Below are 19,747 nucleotides of genomic sequence, written 5' to 3'. Positions count from 1 at the left end.
CAACCCTTAATGTGTATGCAACTAACAACAAAGCATAGAACTATGAAAGGCAAAAATTAATAGAAATGTAGAGAGAAATGGAAGCACCCACTAGCATAGCTGGAAATTTGCCACCCCTCTATCAGAAAGGAGCTGGGCTGGCAGGCAGAAAATCATCAAGGACATAGTTGAACCCAACAACACCATGAATCAACTGGATATAATGGACATGTAGAGACTACTTCATCCAATGGCAGAACACACATTCTTCTCAGGCTCACATGGAACATTCACCAGGATAAACCATGTTCTGTACCATAAAACAGAATTTAACAAATTTAAAGGAGTAGGAATCATATCATGTATGCTCTCAGGCCACAAGGGAAGTAAACTAGAAATTGATAACAAAAAGATTACCACTGAAAATAAAGATTAAATATTACTCTTCTAAGTAATATGAGTAAAAGTAACCTTGAGACATTTAAAAATGCTCTGAACTAAATGAAAATGAAAACACAACTAGCAACATTTGTGGGATACAGTGAAATTGTTGCTTTCAGGGTAATTTATAGTAATAAATGCATATATTAGAAAAAAATAGAAAATGAGTACATTTCTGGAACAACATAAACACTAACAATAGACTCATGAGGATAATTTTTAAAATAAGTAATCAACCAATGAGACTAAAAGAAGGTGAATCAGTGACCAAAGCTTCCTACTCTCAAGGGGTACCAGGTACAGATGGTTTTATATAGAAGCTTCACTTCAGCAAATAGAAAAACATACAAATTGTTTCAGATACTTGAGAAGAAAAGCTATCCTGCTTATTTTGTAAAGTACATTAGTCAGGTTCTGCTGTGATAATGTCACGTAACAAATAACACCTTAAAACTCAGTGATTAATGACACTGATTATTTCTTACTCATTTGTCTATGGATCACTATGCTACATATAATTATATCAGTCAATATAGAAAACATATTTAATAAAAAATGATAAAACAAGCAAACAAACCAGATCTCATAGCAAACTGGCATTAGAAAATAACATGAAAAGGGACAGCTTTCAAAAACCTATAGCAAGAGTACAGGTTGCAAAACTGTATGAAAAACAAAACCCCAAAAACGACCCAAAAAACAAACCTATAGCAATCATTATATTCTAGATGGAAGCTATGGACTTCCTGTTAAAAACCAAGCGCAAATCAAGAATGTTGGGCTTTAATGGCCTCTAGACAAATTGTCCTTGTGGTCCTCACCACAGTAGATTTGGAGGTTGAGGGATTAGGAAGTCTTTGACTGGTGGCTTTTACTTCTCCCATGAAGCATAAGGCAAAGTCATCAGCTGAAAGTATGGGAAGGGAAGATTAGCTGCAAAGTTCAGCAAGAGAGAAAGGTACTAACTAACCGTTCCCTAGAATGGGAGAACAAACTCTTTTGGGAATCATCCAATGATTGCCAGAAGCAGCTAAATGGCCATTGTGTTTGGTAGTCATGAAGCTAAGGGGATACCTTTGAGCTAAAGCTTGTGATTTTTCTCACCCAATACCTAGCTGCTCAGGGGTAGAAGGCACAGTGAAATTGCTGGATTTAAGCAAGTTTGGGATTTTGCCAGATAAGTCATGCTAAGCCCCAAGGAAGCTAAGATTGTTTGAAAGATAGTATTTAAAATGATGATGGACTCTCAGCCAGGTAAAGAGGACTCTGAAGACTAAAGAAGGCTGCAGATGGTGAAGAGGTGATGGGCTCGCTGGATTGTAAGTCTCAATGGAGTTGCAGAGGGAACACAAAACCTCAGTGCTCTGTTGGCTAGAAGGCTAGAAGATTGTGGTGAGACAGTCTGAGGCTTGTGGTTGAGTTTCAGAAATGCCACAGTTACTGGGGCTGAAGAGGAATAGGATGACCATTGGAGTGGGGGTGGCTGAGTTGGGGTGGAAGAAAGTTGGAGTTGGAGGTAGGGAGGGCAGGGAACTGGGAGATCAGGGCGTTAGATGTGGAGGCTCCATGGATGTTACTGTTTCTTAGAATGAGGTCATGAATCGGAAACGATGAGCCAACAATTGGAATCTTCAACATGAGAGGGAAGAACAGGGAGGTCAGAAGAGGGGTAGTGGGTGCAGATGGTATGGTGAGATGGGGTCAGTGTCACAGGAGCTGGGATCTGGAAGGAAGGTGAAAGTGTAAAAAGGCTTGGGAATGTCAGTGGAGGCTAAGGAAAACAGGTCTCTGAGCTCTGGAGGGGCAGAAAGCTGCCTCCACCCAGGATGGCTTCAGGAGATGAGCAGACTTCAGAGGGGGCCTAGGGCACACAGGCTGAGGGTGTGTGGGGGTTGTCAAGGTGGGTCTGAGGTGACAGAGGCCCAATGGGAAGGCTTGAGGAGGAACAAATAGCAAGGGTTTGGATAAAGCTGGGCCCAGGAGTGATCAGAGCAGGAAGACCCTTGAGGACACATGTAATGGCTGAAGTACGTCGGGGATTAGCTAGTGGCTTGAGGAGAGCTCGGAGGAAAGAAAACATCTCAAACTACCATCTTGAATCCCTGGTTGGCAGTTTGGGGTTCTGGGGCGACGAGAGCCTTATCAGTCTAAATAAAGGCAGATGGTGGATGTTGAGCTGGTTTTGAGGGAGGTTCCCTCAGTGGCTCCTGAGGGAAGTTTCCAGAGGGAGGCAGCAGTGAGGGCAGGACAACTGCCAGGAGGTGAGTGTGGGTCACAGGCTCAGTTCACACTGCATCCCTTCAGACTGTTGTGGCTTCAGAGAGCAGCAGCCTCAGCGGGACATAAGTGTCTGGGCAGAGAGAACATCTACAGGAGATGGTTTGACCAGGAAGTGGTGGCTTGTCCCCTATTCCTGCTCATAAACAACAGGCTTCAAGTGTTCTGCTTTCTCGGATTGGACCCAGAGGAACCATCTCGGTGGGCTGCATGAACACTAGTTTCAAGGGGCCCCCGCAGGCCAAGGCTGGCTAGCGAAGACCCTAAGCAATGGTGGGTGCCAGCCCTCCGCCAGGTCCTGAAGATCAGCTGAGGGGTTTCTCCTTCCACACCCTTCTGGGGTACCTCCCTCGTGTCCCACGAGGAGCCACCCTGGGCATGGTTGGCATCTTTTCCCCACCCAGCGACCCTGTGAGGAAGGGGTGAGGGTCTCTATGTTGCCGATGCAAGCAGCTTGCTCAGTGTCCTCTAGCAAGTGGCAGATCCCTGACACCTCAGAACCTGTGCTCCTTTTGTGGCATCTCCCTGTCTCCCATTCAGTTCCTCATGCATTTAGGAGGCACCTGCCACGGCAGTCCCGCAGCTAGAAATCCAGGACACACTAGACACCTGAGGAGAGTTTCACAGCCTGCTTGTGTATCAGATCACCTTTGAAACCTCCCCCCGTCGCCGCTCACCCACCTCAGATCTGATTTCATAAGTTGAGGGATGGAGCCCAAGAGTCCCCATTTTTACTTAAACAATATTCAAAAATGATAATTCTAGTTCTCACTTGTGTGGGGCCCTTTTGGGAGGAGACTGGTTTCCCTTTCTAGGCAGGCAAGAGAAGTGGGGTGGTCTAGCTTCGGTCACGGGCAGCTGGACTCTGCCTGAGGTATCCCTGCATATCTTCTATCCACCATCTCTGCCAGGGTATCTGAAACTCCACAGTCAGAGATTTCTTTCTTGGGATTGGGTTTCATCTCCAGCTAAAACGCAAATCCCTCTGGAGGAGTGGGGGGAAGCACATCAACTATTACAGGTTGAATCTGGGTAAGTTTGTCATGTCAACGCATTGGGAGAGCAAACAACAAGGAAAACGAATCCTTATTCAGGACCATTTTTTTCTTAGGTCTCAGCCCAGGCAAGTAACAGTGAGAAAACCAGACTGGGATCTGTCCTCTGGGAGCATCTAGAAGAGAAGCCAAGAGGAAAGGGGAGCAGGTCTAAAGGCAGTTCCCTGGCCTGGAGGGATAGGCCTGGCCGGGGTGGGTGGGGGGAACAAGAACACGCAGGAGATCAGAGGGTGCAGAAGCAAGGATGGCTCAATCACTAGACCAGCTATAGGAGCAGGAGGTGAGGGAGACGTGGGGAGGTGGCTCTGGAGTGGGGGCATGATGGATGAAGCTCTCCCCTTGACCTAGGGGTGTCAGGGAAGGCATCCTGGAGGATTTTGTTGACAGTGTGAAAGAAAAATCTGGTGCACCAGAGGGTGGTTACGAAATGAAAGGCACAGAGTGACAGCAAGAGCACAGGTACCTGTCTGTGCAGAGGACCATCCATTTGGGGGATGGGGCTGGCCAGGGGGTGAGGCCCAGGCCTTGCTGGGCTGTGCTGAGGCTGGGCTCTGGACATAGTCCCCATTCTTTGTTAGTTGTGCTTCCTTGCACTGCTTCAGCGGCAGTGGGAGAGGTGGGTGGAGGGCAGGACTGACGTGTCACTGCACCTGCAGACCTGGGGTACTGCCCTCACCAGGCCTTCCCTGCCCACCTCCCCGCCAAGAAATCTGCCCAGAGGCCTGCAGGGGAGGAAAAAATGATCCCTTCTACTCTTTTAGATTCTGTGTCTGGTCTATGAATTTAATTAACATAAGATGACCAGGAGGGAAAAAAAAAACCAATTTAAATTACATAGGCATGTACAGTCAGGAGCCCCACAGAGATAGGAGACTCAAAAGGTGACCAGCCAGCTGCAGCTTATAGACCCTCCTGAGTAAGGAAGGGGCAGGGGCTTGGGGCTTCCGGAGGGTGAGGAGGCGACGCAGGGGAAAGGCAGAGCACGAAGGGTAAGGAAAGATAGTCGCCCAGCTCTGCAGATCAATCTCCCAGGGGAAAAGCTCTCACTGGCAGAGGTTCCCTTCCTAGCACTGAGAGGGAGACACCGGGACAAACGGCGCTTTCCTTTCTCAGCATGAATTTCCCTAGAAGAGGGTGAGTCTACTGTGTTTTCAGAGCTTCTCCTGTGTCTACACTTTCTCAGAATAAGCAGCTCAAAATGATCCGTATGCCAGAGAGGCATATTTGGGGTGGCCAGTTCTGCTCCCCTCAGGCCTCTTTCCCCTCCCGCTGGCTGTTGCACAGAACAATTTCTACAGAATAGACTAGGGTTTTAAAAGCCGTAATCAATCTGGATGGAAGGAGGGGTTATTCCCCGGGTGCGATGCCCGAGAGTCTCTAACTGCAGCCGAGGACCTGGCCTGCTCTTGCAGGGCATCTTCCTCTCAGAGGTGGCTGGGGACCATGGTGCCACTCTGGGCAAAATAAAAAGGCAGATTAAAAGAATTACAACCTTAACACACACACACACACACACACACACACACACACACACACATACACAATTGAAAAAGAAAAGCCCAAGAACAACAGGAAGCTGAACAGGAAGTTCCCATAGAAGATGAAAATATTTGAGAGTCATGCTGAGTGCAGAGGCCGAGGGCAGAGGGGATTGCAGGGATACACGGCTGCGGAGGTGGTGGGCCCTGCCACCCTGGCCTGTAGCAGGACGCCTCTGGACCCGCTGGCCAGGCCCTGCCCACTCCCAGGGGCCCCTTAATTGGCACATGCACACACAGATCTGCATACACATGACAACTTTCACATGTGCTTGCTCAGATACGCCTGTGCAAGCTCATGCACACACATGCCCGTGCCAACTAACATGTGTGCCTGGTGAACATATTGATGCACCTAAACGCAAGACAACAGATACTCAGAGACACTTTGTGTGCAAAACTGTAAAGAAAGTGAAAGTTAGACTATAGGCCCTTCGTCTCACTCACTGTGTGTGGCCGCCTCCTTCCCAGGCATCCAGGCATCTAAGGTGTTTGGGGGCTGAGAAGTTTCTCACTGGCACGCTCCCCCTCACTCCCCAGGGCAGCCCTCCATGGACAGTCTCCTAGCTCTAACCTTCAAGATCTATACATCTCAAGATCCTTTTATTCTTTTAAAAATTAGGAGGATCCCAGTGAGCCTTTATTAATGTGGGTTACATCTATCAATATGGTGGCATTGTTTTCTACTTCTACAAATCTCTTCCATGTGCAGCTTTATAGAGGATGGCTGGATTGTCACAGAAGCTTCCTCATGAAATCTCTTTTGGGTGAGGTATATGAAGATGATCCAGTATCACAGAGATATATTAGAAAAGAGAGAGCCTCATGGATCCCGTTAGGCAGCATCTGACCTGTCTCCTAATGCCCCCTGTCCCCTGATCTTCATGCCCTTGTGGAATCCCATCCACGTGGGTGTGGGCTGGACCTGGTGACTTGCTTCTGAGGAATATGTACAGCAAAAGTGGTGGGATGTCACCTTGAAGATGACATCACAAAGACTGTAGCTTCCACCTTGAGTCCCCTCTCTTGCTCTCTCGCTCGGGGGAAAGTGAGCTGTGATGGTGCAAGGTGCACTGTGGGGAGGCCCGGCCAGCAAGGAACTGAAGGAGGCCTCTGGCCAATATCCTGAGTGATGAGCTGAGGCCCGTCCACAGCTGCGGCGGTGATTTAGGAGCAGGCCCTCCCCTAGGTGAGCTGTCAGATGAGACTGCAGCCCCAGCTGCCACCTTGACTGGTTGGAGATGCTGAGGAGAAGCTTCCAGCTAAGCCATGCTTGCATTCCTGACCTACTGGGAGTTACTGTGAGGTAACGTCTGTGGTTTTAAGCTGCTCAGTTCTGAGGTGTTTGAGGACACAGCGACAGATTACTCATAGGTCAGACCTCATGGAAAGGTCTTGGAGACCACAGGAGACCTCAGACCTCACCTCCTCTAGACCCATCTATCTTTACTTGCCCTGGGAGACTTCCCCATCAGTATCTGCTGTTCTTTCACCATCCTGCTCTCATCTGATATGGGAAGATGGCTGGTAAAGGAAGCAGGCCTGCATGGGGGGCTAGGGACAGGTTACGTGCAGGTGAGGTGCGGGGCAGTGCCTGCACGTGAGGTTGCTGCTCCTGATGGTGGACTTCCGGGCATTGTGCAGCTATTAAGGGGTGAATTTATTAATTCAGCTAATGATGGGAGAATGGCGGCAGGTTTCTAAATAGTGGTTTGTTCCCCTCACAGCCAGTCTCCACTCTGCCCACTGCCATCCCCGTGCCCTTTGGGGAATCAGACTGTGAGCTTGAAGCTCCTGTTCTCTGGGTGGTCTCCATCCCTAATTATCCTGTTTCCTCTACCATTTGGGTCACCACAAGGACAGCCAGAGTCCAGAACTGCTGGTGTCACAGCTCTTTTCAGATGGAAAAGCTGAGGCAGGAAGAAATATTAGTGGTATCTAGTCAGGGACCCACCATCTATGATGGAACCCAAAAACCAATGTTCAAATGGACGAGGGATTCCTTGAACCCCCATCTACTGCATAGAACCAGAAGTGCCTGATCCCTTATAGCCTCCCAACACTGACAGTGATGCCTCACATTCTAGACTGCTTCGGGCTTTCCTCAGTGGCATGCACCATGGAGGATGGGGACCTCAGAGACCATCTGGGCATGCCTTCCTACTGCAGAGGAACCCATGGAGCCCCCGACCCAGGAGGTGATGGTACCAATCCAACGTCACCCAGCACACTGGAGGCAATGACAGCACTGGAGTTTCCGACAAGGCTCCTACCACCCTCTCCCCTCCTCCAAATCTGATTAGAGCTTCATGTATGAGGCCTACCTCCCCCCACAGGCTGTAGGTTTGGGCAGGCTGTGCTGGGCTCATAGCACTTAGCACTCAGTAGAAGCTCAATAAATGTCTGAATGGATAAGGAGCCTGGCAAGCACTTGAGTTTGGTCCGTGGCCAGGATTAGGAAGTGAAGCTGTGGTTAGTACTAAAGGTTAGTTTCTGACAAGGTCAAGTTTAGAGGGTTAGTGTGTAGCCAGGATGAGGAAGTGAACCATAGGAAAGGACCAGGAAGTCAGGCTTTGTCGGGGGCCAACCAATCTCTGACAGGGATTAGAAGTCCGTAGGGTGGAAGTGGTGAGAGGTCAGCCTCCGTCTCTAGTTAGAGGCTCATTAGCCTCTCTGGTGCTTCTTGTAGCATCCCCGGCATCCCGAGGGCTCTGGCCTAGTCCAGAATGACCTGTATCCTGCACAGGGGATGGAGTCAGCTCGGGTGCCAGGACAGAGGGGCTGGTGAGAGGCACCGAGGATCTCACTCTCCGGGCTGGGGGCTGGGTGGCCTTGTGTCTGTGCTCAGCAACTGGCCAGGGACACAGACCCTTCTCGAAGAGACTTCAGACCCTTGGAGGCATTTCCTGTTTTCCAGTGAACTGAAAACTGGCTTCCTGCTTAGAATAGTCCATAGGGAGGGGTTCTTTGGCTGGTGGTGGGAGGGGTGTCTGTGGGTGGAGGATGCAGGCTGTGCCGGCCTCAAGGACCAGCTCTCCGGGCCCTGCTGGGAGGAGGTGGCATGGGGAAGAGGGGTGGGGCAGGAGAGAAGGAATTCCCAGAGGCCTCTGCCTGTTTCCTGGCCAGGCCTCAGCGCTCACATTCAAAGCTTTTTGAGAGAGCAACACAAATTGAATTCCACCAAACAATTGTATGTTTTCACACGGAGGTGACATTTCTCTGGGAAAAAAAGCAAAAAGCCTGCAGGACCTGTGTGGGGGCAGTGACCAGGTGCCCCATGGGTAGAGCCGGGCCTTTGGCACCAACTAGACGCAGATACAAATCGCAGGCTTGGGTCTGGCGTCTGCAGGGGCCTGCTTGTGTGGTTTGGACGACTTCCTGACCTCTCTGAGCCTCAGAGCCCTCATTCCTCAAGCTGGGGACCTAAACAGCACCTCCCCGGGGGCACAGTGCCCGCCTGGCCCTTGGCAGGCACACCGGAAGCCAGCCTCCCTCCCTCCAACAGAGCACAGCCATGAGAGGGGTGCTTGGGCGACAGGGCGAGCCATATCTGTTCCCACAGCAATCCAGTTTGCTCCCCTGCAGCCCAAATGCTCCCAGCTGCTGCTGCTGCCTCTTCCCAGATCCCCGCACCCTCCCCGCACCTCCTTTCCACACCTGCAGGTGCACCAACTCCCCACCCAGCTCCAGGAGCTCCTCATTGCCTCAGTGGGTGGTGATAGGATTTGGGAGGACAGACCTTCCTCCTTAGCCCCACCCACCTTGCCTTTGGCTGCGTTTATCCCCACCAGGCTAGACTCCTCCCCTGCCGAGGATCACCCAGGAGACCCCCACTCTACCCAGAGTCCACACAAGATTAAACACCTCCATGCACATCTTGGGTGGGCCATTTCGGCAAGGACATTAGCATGGACCACGGTTTTTAAGGAGGGCTGGCCAGGACAAGGTCTTCTGATCCTACCCCCACGGTGGGCCCAAACTCACGGGGTGCTAAGTGGGAGGGCTGTAGGGGAAGACGGGGGAGGGGTGTCCAGCTTCACCCCTGCTTTGGTTTCATCCGCTGCCTTTTGTGTTACCACTGTCACCTCTTAAGGAGCAGAACCCACTAGGATGGGTCCTCAGGAGTGGATCCCCTTAGTGTAGCTAGAAGCCCTGGAGGTGGTAAGCACTAAGTCACGGAGGCTTATGCAGGTGTTTTGTCTTTTTTTTTTTTTAAGTAATCTTTTAAGTTTTTTTTTAAATTTAATTTTTTTAAAGATTTTATTTATTTATTCATGAGAGAGAGAGAGAAAGAGAGAGAGAGAGAGAGAGAGGCAGAGACACAGGCAGAGGGAGAAGCAGGTTCCATGCAGGGAGCCTGATGTGGGACTCGACCCCAGGTCTCCAGGATCAGGCCCTGGGCTGAAGGTGGCGCTAAACCACTGGGCCACCGGGGGCTGCCCTATGGAGGTGTTTTGGTCAAGGGACGTCGGGACAAGCACATACTACTAACAATACCTGGGCTTTAACTTAAAAAAAAAATTAGCCCTACAATCTGGACCTCCATTCGTACTCTTGCTTCAAACGTTAGCGGAGGCCTTGACCTTCTTACACATTATACGATACACTTAATGGTCACATTTATTGCTTATAGCCTGTCAAGGCTCCACCCCCACATAAGTTCTGTGTCAGGGCACCAATTTTCTTTTCTTTTTTTTTTTTAATATTTTATTTATTTATTCTTGAGAGACACACACACAGAGACAGAGACAGAGAGAGAGAGACAGAGACATAGGTAGAGGGAGAAGCAGGCTCTGTGCAGGGAACCTGATGTGGGACTCGATCCTAGGACTCCAGGATCATGCCCTGGGCCGAAGGCAGGCACCAAACCGCTGAGCCACCCAGGGATCCCCCCAGGGCACTAATTTCCATCTGTTTGGTTTGAAGATGTTCTAGATGAATGGCTGGCACGTGGTAGGAACTCTATGAGTATTTGTGGAATACATTTGTGGAATAAATGAGTAAACGAACAGTGCTGTGTTATCCGACCTGGCCTGTCACTGGGTCTGACAGTTTGGGCCATCATCGGTAGAATGGGCTTATTACAACAGAACAGTTTCACAGAGTCGTAAGGACTAAGTAAGTTACATAATTTCTGACTTCTCAGTTTTCTTCTCTGTAAAAGGGGGATAAATGGAGTATTAATTACCATATAAATGATCAACATCTAAATCATGTGCTTTTTGTGAGGCTTAAATGGGTTACTTACGTGTAGTGCCTAACACGATGTCTGGAACAAAGAAGGATGATGCATGTTAAATTTAAATATTTAACAACCCAAAGAAGGAAGCATAAATGGTGAGATTCTGGAACCGGTACCCAGCAAAGGGCCCCCTCAGAGCCTAGAGGGCAGTGGGTGGCCAACTGCTCCCCCGTGCAGAAGGCCTGAGAAGCAGTAAGGTTTATAACAGTTTACTCTGCATTTGGGTTCTAGAACTGAGGCTGACCTGACCTCAGTCCTCAGGCAGCCGTGACCGGATCTGATCAGGGTGGGCAGGGAAATATGATCTCTCCTGTCATCCATAAAGACAGCCTTCTACTGAGGGCAGGGCAGGGCAGGGCTCTCTGAGAGACTGTCCCACCTACAGAGACCGTCAAGCCACTTGGAAGGATTCCAGCGACCCTGACAATCTCATGTTGAAAAATGAAGTTGCAGCATTGCCCTGGGACTCCGGTCCCCCACCTGGGTCCTTCTATGCTACTCCAAGCTGAGTGTGGGTCTGGTATTTTTGCCGTAAGCATCTTTGTCATTGACATCTTTGCTGCATTTTTTGCCACATGACTAGTGAGCCATAAGACCATTTTGCTGTAAAAGATTAAAAAAAAATAACGGGTAGATGGTTTAGTTTTGTTTCTTCATTAATGCAATGTGCCCATTTTTATATTATTATTACTTTTTAAAAGATTTATTTATTTATTCTTGAGGGACACGGAGAGAAAGATAGGCAGAGACGTAGGCAGAGGGAGAAGCAGGCTCCATGCAGGGAGCCCAGTGTGGGACTCGATCCCAGGACCCTGGGATCACGCCCTGAGCCAAAGGCAGACGCTCAACCACCGAGCCACCCTGGTGACCCTATTTTTATATTCTATAAATCTTTGCCTTCATGATGGTCTATACAGCTACACAGAGTGTTGAACCCACATTTCCCATAGATCTTTGGGTCTCTGGCAACGGGCACATGACAATACGCCAGGAGCAAAGCGGTGTAAAAGGCCTTCACAGCTCTACACAAAGCTCAGTTATAAAGATGGATCCTAGTACTTGGAAACACATACCTCTCTCAGCGAAGGAAGACATTGCAGTGAAGAAAGAAAAAGTGAGACGCCCAATTAGGAGACAAACCTACCAGTGCGTGCACACACATATAGCATCCTAATATTAGGATGGAAAGGCTTTGAAGACAAGTACTTTTGTACAATCCACAAAATAAAATAAGTTATGTGAACAGTGTTGCCATGAATCTACACTATACATTTTGAATGTATTCAAATATTCTGAATTTCACAGAAAAGTCTTTTTAATGTTTTTATTCACGTTTCACTTTTTATGATGTCCTCTTTCATGAAAGTCTCTCTTGTATTTTTCATGATGTTTCTTTTACAGGAAAATTGCCTCATGGCTAATTAAGTTATGGGGTGAAGATGCTCACAGCAAAGTTGCTGACTACCAAGCTGCCTGAACTAGCTGACTGGCCACCTGGAAGGCCCTTTTCTGCCTTTTGTCTGCCCACAGCCTCATCATCCTTCAGTGCCCTCACCATTGCCTCCTCCAGGAAGCCTGCCTAGATAACACAAACCTAAACCTTTCTCTGGACTTCCCTGGAGTCATCTACAGAGCTTATCTTTGTCTCTCGTTTGCCTTATGCTGCTCTTCTGCATAGGCCGAGCCCATCTTCCACTGGTTGTAGGTTCCCTGAGCGCCAAGACCTTGTCTTCAGTTATCCCCCCTGCTCCTTCTCTGCCCCAGCGACAGTTCTTCACTGGTGGGGTGGGGTGTGTTGGTGCCCCAGGAGAGCCGAGGGCAGGCCACCTGGACGATGAGGGAAAAACCAAGCGGAGTGAGGACAGGACAGCAGTCATCAGCAGACCAGGCCACACTGCCGCGGTGCAGGCTGGGCTGTGACCAGAGCGCCTTGGGGAAGAGAAAGGATAGCGACAGTTCTAGATTCTGTGCTTTGGAACCTTTTATCTCACTGCCCTTTTGCAAGAGGACTTTGAGGTAGTAGGTCTTGTTATCACCATTTGATGACTGTGGAAACAGGTTTGGAAAGGCAAGGTTGCCTGCCCAAGCGGAAGACGCTACAGCTGACCCTCTTGAGGTGGGCTCCCTGAACTGGTTTTTGTGATGCGTTTCCCTGGGTTCTTTTTGGTGATCTCAGTAGCTGCCAAAGGGGGAGGCTTAGTGGCTCCTTAACGACCTCGCAGACCCTGTTCTGAGACACATGGACATTTTATTAGCAAGCAGGCATAGAAGAGTCTTGTGGCCGTTCAGCAAGTTCCATGAAGTTCCAGCTCTGTCAGCCAGGGTGTTTCCAATAGTGCCTTGAAGAAGTGGTCCCCCCAGGTCAAATGTGACCCTGTGCCAGCCACACACTAGGTTGCTGTAGGAGTTAGGTAACCAAGGCTCCGCTAGGACAGCCAGGGGACACAGGCAGCTTACGGGACCCACCTGGGGTGCCATCCCCTATGGTGAAAGACAAAAGTCATCCTAGGGGGGTTTTGGCATGTAACAATTTTTTATCGACATATCATACACTTAGAAGTACACCAATCCGAAGGGTACAGCTCAGTGAATTATCACAAAGTGATCAGAGCTGTTTGGCAGCTCCCACTCAGAAAAACACAATTTAACCTGCATCCCAGAAGGTCTTTGGTGGCCCCTCCTACTCACTATGACCCCTGCCCACAAGGGCAACCACTAGCCTGAATTCTAGCAGCACAGATGATCTGTTTTGCTACTCTATGCAAATGGAATCATACAGTCTGCCTTCCTTTGTGCCTGGCTTCGTAAACTCTACATTATGTCGCCAGATTCATCTACGTTGCTGCACGTAGTTATAAATGATTCATGGCTCTCCAGAGTTCAACTGTGCAAATACTCCACAATTGATTTCTTATTCTATAGTTGATAGACTTTTCTGTTGAGTCAAGGGTAGTCATGTTTGGCTTTAGTAGTCTTTTTAGTAGCAAAAAATTTTCAAAGCAGTTGTAGCATTTTATACTCAAACCAGAAACACCGAAAGTTCCAACTGTTCCACATCCTTACTGAAACTTGAAAATGTCTGCCTTTTTTTTAAAGATTTTATTTATTTACTCATGACACACACACACACACACACAGAGAGAGAGAGAGAGAGAGAGAGAAAGAGAGAGAGAGAGAGGCAGAGACACCGGCAGAGGGAGAAGCAGGCCCCATGCAGGGAGCCCGACGTGGGACTCGATCCCAGGTCTCCAGGATCACACCCCGGGCTGAAGGCAGGTGCTAAACCGCTGGGCCACTGGGGCTGCCCAATGTCTGCCTTTTGATTTAGTTATTCTGGCAGGCGTAAGTTGGCATTGCACGGATTTAAATTTGCACTGCCAGGATCAGTAGGGAAGTAGAAGGCTATTTCTTACATTGTGTTTCTTGTTTTTAAATGTGGAGATTTGTCCTTAAATATCTTTGCCCATCTGTTATCTCAAATATCACCAACGTCACCTTTCTAACATTCTTTATGCTAGTTAACAAGCCACCATTTTCCTTGAGAAAATATTTTCCTGGAATCCTTTATGCTAGTGACAAAACCTCCAGGTGTTGATGGGAGATAAGAGAGAGCAGAAGCACTTGTAGCAGGCTTCTGAAAACCAAAATAGAACAACAACAAAAAAAAGAGAACCACCACTATTTGATCAGCTGTCCATCCCTGGAGGAGATACTGACTGGCACAGCTGTCCCATCCTTCAGGTATTGCTTACAACCAATGTACCATAAGTGTAGTATCATCGCTGAGGCTAAAGGGCTGTTAAGTAAGAAACAGATTTCATAATATGGCGTCTAAGTCTTCTTTCCACTCCATCTCTGCCATCGCAAGCACTATGACAACGCATGTCACGTGGCTCAGTCATCTTATCCCATGGGGATCTTCAGGCTGCTGCTAACCCAAGCACTGGACTCTCTTCAGGTACAAGGAAATGGAGAAGGAGCAATGTGCTCATTGATTCTATAAGGAATCTCTTTGGCAGTTTCTCAGTTCAAGGGCAAAGCCACTCAAACAGGCTTCCCTGAAGTAGCTCTAGAAGTCATCTAAGCCTTGCCAGGAACCTGTGTCCACGGCTTCCAGGGACAGATCTACCAGTGCGTGGCTTTCTCTCCTGGAACGTGGCTGGGGGTGGGGACAGAGGTTCCAAACCAGGGATGCTGATCAGCAATTGACCTTTCTTATAGCTTCAATGTGATTTATGGAGTAGATAGATTTGGGAGGATGAGTTTCTTCACCTCCAGGACTTTGGAGCTGTCTCTTATGGGTCACCAGGCAAGGAAGGCGTAGGCTGGCCAGATTTCATTCAGTGACATGCTTGGAGAAGACTTCTGACTTTCCTAGAATAGTTCCTTTTATTTAAATTAATCAGACAAGCTGGCAAGATGTCTGCTTTTCCTTGGTCACTTACCTAGACACTTGCCTGAATCAGGGAGGAAAACATATATATATATAACTTTCTTGTTGAGCAAGTCTGGAGATCCCTGCTACATTTCCAGGCAGGCAGGAGACATTGCAGAGGGGAAACTGAGAGTACATTCAGGATGACATACCACAGTCATTGGCAGGCTTATGAGGAATCACTTTTGAGGGCTGAAATGGTGGCAGGTTGACCATCCCTTCACTGGAGGACGACAAACAGCAAAACCGCAATCACTTCCATGACTCTTAAAGAAGACAAAGCTTGGGCTAGTTGGCAATTTTCAGTGTACTCAAGAGTGTACTTTTGAGTTCAAATATTCTTGAAAACTCTGTGTTGGAGAAAGAAGAGGAGGAGGCTTGTAGATGCAGCAGCACGACAGGAGTGGAGTGTCAGAAAGGCACAAAGGAGGAACCGGAGAGCCCAGGAGCCACCATGATGACCACAGACACTGGCCAAGCAAGGGAGGCAGGCCTGAGCTAACACCCGGAGCCCCAGGGGTCAGCTGTGCTCCAGGCCCAGCCTGCAAGGGGTTCCAGTCTAGGAGGAGTTTCCTGGACACCAAAGGCCTGAGTTCTTCAAGCTTGACAAGGCTTGAATGGGCACTGGCTTCAGTGTTTGCTTCTCTAGAAAGACAAAAAAATGAGGGTGCTGCCTGCTTTACTTGTCTGTTTTCCAGCACTCCCAGGCAGATGGGGGTGGTTTTGCTCCACATCCAGACGGCCCAGAGCCGCATCTGATCTACTCAGGCCCCCTCCATCCCTGGGGTGGTAGACCAGAAGCTTAGAGGCAAGGCTGGGGCGAGCCATTATGGCCACTTGTACCCTTTGTGCATCTTCAAAGGGCAAGGGGAAAGCTGAAACCATGTCTAGGTTTTGGAATCTGGAATCTCTAGCGTACAGAGGGCACAAAAATCCATTGGTGCCACCCTGCCCCCTCACAAAGGAGATAAAAATGCTCACTGGAGCCCAGATATAAGATTTAACGCCATTGTATTTATTAGGTTCTGAAACAATACACATTCACATCCTTTTGAATACAGTACATTTGGCACAATAATGTTTACAATGAAATAACACTAATGAATGGCAAGAGATTAAAATTACATCCAGAAAGGAAAAAAAATGTACAAATAAAGCATCACAATACAAAAAAAAAACCCTAAGATTGAATACATTTTATATTTAGCCAGAATTATTTTGCACATAATTTAAAAAGAGGTAATTTTTTAGCCTTTTTTTTTTTAAAGCAAGAATGCATTTTTTTTCACCTTTGGAGGAAAAAAATGATGTTTCCACTTCACAAAGTCCATAATGAGAGAACACAGGAGAACAGCTATCCTTCATATATTTTTTTGGCATTTTTTTTTTTGCACTCAAGAGCTGGATAGATTAGAAAGAAATGTAACAGTGCGTCCGCTTCCTAACCCTTGTGAAAACTGAAAGGAAACAATGAATACTCAAGGAACACACAAGCTTTTTTCTATAGACGACATGGGATTTGAACCTGCCCGTGTGAGAACTTGATCAGCTCTGGCCCCGAGCAGGAGGTGTCCCAGCCAGCCCAGCTTTGGTGCCGAAAGGGGGCATCTCTGGGCCAGGCACCCCGCGAATGAATGCCTGGAGCTGCCGGGTGGAATGTATTGTTTGACTTTCCAGCAAAAATGCCAGTTGTCCTGTAGGAAGGGCCCAAGCGCTGCTGACAAGGGAACACCCCCGAGGCCTTGATGCAGGCCGCTTGGCATTGCAGTTAGAGCTTGCTTGGTTGTTCCAAGTTCCTCATGGTGAAGGAAGCAGAGGAAAAACAGAGCAGTAGTGATGCATGAGTATGACGGGCAGTATTGTCATGTCTTCTTAAAAAATGAGATGATGCCACCATGAAGATGTTTCTGTGCTTGTACTCAACTCCAGAAGATAGTCTCTCCCCAGTATGTCAAGTTACCGAAGATAAATTAAGTTAATCTACTGTTCTTCATCACTTCACTGGTACGCCAAACACACAGATTGATATAGTATAATATTTGAAATTATCATAGGAACAGATAATAATTACACCTGAGTTTTTAAAAAATTAAAATCAAAAGAGAACTGAATGTCATCGTTAGTAACAAAGGCTATGACCAGCCAGATGCAAATATGGACACCAGCTTTCTATGGGCTCGAGCCAGTCACCGTCCAAGCTTTGAAACCACCATCAGAAACATTCCTTTCTCTTCCCCATCTCTATCAGGGCATAATAGAGCACAGGAGAACCAGATGTGAGATTTAATTAGCTTAATATATGTTTACATCTTTTGAAATAACCCAAAATGAAATAAACAACATAAAGGACTCCTCCCCACCCTCCAGAAAGAAAGAAACACACCTTATCTCTCGGTAACTTGAACCAATACGCTTACAGAGTATTGCACCTGGACATTATTATAATTATTCTTTCATAGACTAAAGTTTTATAATATGCCTGAACATGCAGCAGTTGATACCTCTAAATTCAATGAATTAATTCCACAGGCCTTGCAGCAAACACTATATACAAAAAATCTCAAATGTACAAAGGGCAAAAAGCTTCATTAGTGCCACTTTGCCACTCACAAGTATATATATTTAGGGGCAGCTGGGAAATCCACGTGCAACAGTTGGAATGGATTCCATTCCCTGCTAAATCAGTTCAGTAAAATAGATAATCAAATGACCTCTGGGAAACATATACACAAAGCCACAGAGAACCCTTGGAAATCAAAGAATGTAACACTGTTAGCATATCTACAGGAGGTAACATCACATCCATTAAATAGTGTCCACATGAGTTGCCACCGCTGGTCGCACAGAAACACGACTCCAAGTACATCGGGCCACATTGTCAGTTTTCAGACAAGTTGCTCTTCTGTCTCTGGACACCCTCCACATAACCCATGTTTAGCCTCATTCTGCTTGTCTCAAAAGCAGATATTTCATATTTCACTTTACACGTGTAATGTCTAAAAACCACGACACAGTAGTACTACCATTTTCGTAGAAGTGCGCAAAAAGAACACACCGTTGCGGGAAATAAATAGAGCGTATGCTGGGAGCATAGAATGAAACTGGAAGGAGAATTTGGGAGTGAGTTTCACTAGAACCTCAGGGTCTGGGCCATCGCTGGGGTGGCCTCTGTGTTTAGGCAGAACTTGAAGAATGAGGAACACTACTAGTTTCCTTCTCTCTCAATTCTTCCGGCCCCCAAGTGCCATGAAAGCATTAATAGCATGAACCTTGGACAGTTGGTTTCTCATTGTATATTAGCCCTTTAATATCTACCTGCATTAATATTGGAATTTATATCTTTTGGCCAATCAGAAAGCCAATTCACGAATAGATTTTTCAAATGTTAATCGAGTTCAAAAGCAAATTTCTTTTTCTACAAAGAGTGGTTTCTTCCATGAGATCCGTGCTCTCACAACTTTGGCATGGCCCAAAGCTAAAACCAGAGCAAGCAAGAACGAGCCATTCCAAGGTAGCCAACCCGTGCACCTCGAGGCCTGTCTCCTTCACAGCAGGTCCCGACGGCACCCACCCCCCAAGCTGGAGAAGCACACGTCTCTCCCGGACAGAAGGGTGGCAGGCGGGGGAAGGAAGGACGGAGAAGTGAGAGTTGTCGGGACCCTCGATCCAATTGCAGAGCCAGGGTCTTCTTATTTGCTTGTTTTTTTCATGTGGGTTGCTCTTTGAAGTAAAAGAACTGAAGTTGTGTCACTGCTGGGGGCCCCCGAGGAATGGAGACAGGCTTGCCGATGGACCAAACACGCGGTGTGTCCAGCTGGCTACCGACCCTGCGCACTTCTGCACTACCGGTGAGATAAGAACCAAGAGTTCCTCTGGTCCCCGGGTAGAAGAGGGAGGAGCCAGCCTGGGGTAAGGGAACGCAATAAATAGAGGGCAGACGAGGGACTTGGGCTCTGGAGAACAGGTGAAGCAGTTCAAGGCCTTCTGAGCCTCCAGAAACAGGACTCTCCTCGGCACCCCTTCCTGCAGCATCACCAAAGTCCACCTGGAGCAGCTTCTTAGGGCATCAGGTCTTCACCAAAGTAGGAGAAGCCTTTGAATTCCTCCTGGTTGATCTGCTTCACAATTGCTTCATCCACAAGCGTGAGTACTGGCTCTTCCCGGGTAAAGTCTTGGTCAAAGTTATTGACATCTCTTTTGGTTTTCTGTGAGAAGAAAAGAGAAAGCACTGACTCCAGGCTGACCTTCCTCCCCACGGCCCCCCACGGGGAGTGGGCATCACACTGACCAGCCTCTCACCAAAGCAGGCCGCTAGCTACCGAGAGCAGACGCAGGGCTGCTCCGATGAGGTCACGATGGATGGCCCCAGGACCAGGAGGTGGCAGAGGACTTGGAAAGGAAGAATGAGTCCAGGTGAGAGGGAAGAAGGGGTGAGACGGGATGATGGAAAAGCAGGGAAGTGGGATTCCCACAGACTGTTGTGTGGGGGGTAGCGTGCGTGTGTCTGGGAGAGTGGGATGCGTAGTTCTGATCTCACACTTCCCCTCCTAGTCTAACCCTCTGGCTCCATCGAGACCTCCATCTCTGTGACCCAGGGAACAAACTCGAATCTCCCTCCCACAGAGTCTCCAAGGCTCTTTCTTCTCTAGAGGTAGACCTCCATAAACTTCCCAGGTCTGCTCCATGTGACATCCTCTCTGTAAGGAGGAGGATGGGGGGGGGGGGGGCGGGAGGCCATCTTCTGGGAGGCCTGCCTCCATCCCTACCTGCACCCACTAAG

General features: G+C 48.2%; 1 protein-coding gene and 1 long non-coding RNA gene across 4 annotated transcripts in view; one reads left to right on the top strand and one right to left on the bottom strand.

The window, feature by feature from the left end:
• Positions 1–2,069: 2,069 nt before the first annotated feature.
• Positions 2,070–16,717, top strand: LOC112671584 (uncharacterized). 2 transcript variants are annotated; one of them, XR_003143714.3, is made up of 4 exons: positions 2,070–6,596; positions 7,378–7,488; positions 10,217–10,408; positions 11,934–16,111. It is a non-coding gene; the product is annotated as an uncharacterized LOC112671584 (long non-coding RNA). The 2 variants fall into 2 exon arrangements; XR_007413771.1 differs by lacking the exon at positions 7,378–7,488 and having other exon boundaries at positions 11,934–16,717.
• The window catches only part of PRKCE (protein kinase C epsilon), a 525,000-nt gene continuing 521,214 nt past the window's right edge, over positions 15,962–19,747 (bottom strand). Inside the window, exon 15 of one of the 2 annotated variants that reach the window (XM_025465795.3) lies at positions 15,962–19,172. In XM_025465795.3, coding sequence (XP_025321580.1) covers positions 19,026–19,172 — 147 coding nt within the window. In that variant the 3' untranslated portion in view covers positions 15,962–19,025. The remainder of the gene's footprint in view (positions 19,173–19,747) is intronic. The other variant, XM_035695928.2, reaches the window with a different exon arrangement.

The sequence above is a fragment of the Canis lupus genome, chromosome 10 (assembly GCF_003254725.2).
Source record: "Canis lupus dingo isolate Sandy chromosome 10, ASM325472v2, whole genome shotgun sequence".
In the NCBI taxonomy this organism is placed as follows: domain Eukaryota; kingdom Metazoa; phylum Chordata; class Mammalia; order Carnivora; family Canidae; genus Canis; species Canis lupus.
This window is presented reverse-complemented; position numbering and strand designations above follow the sequence as displayed.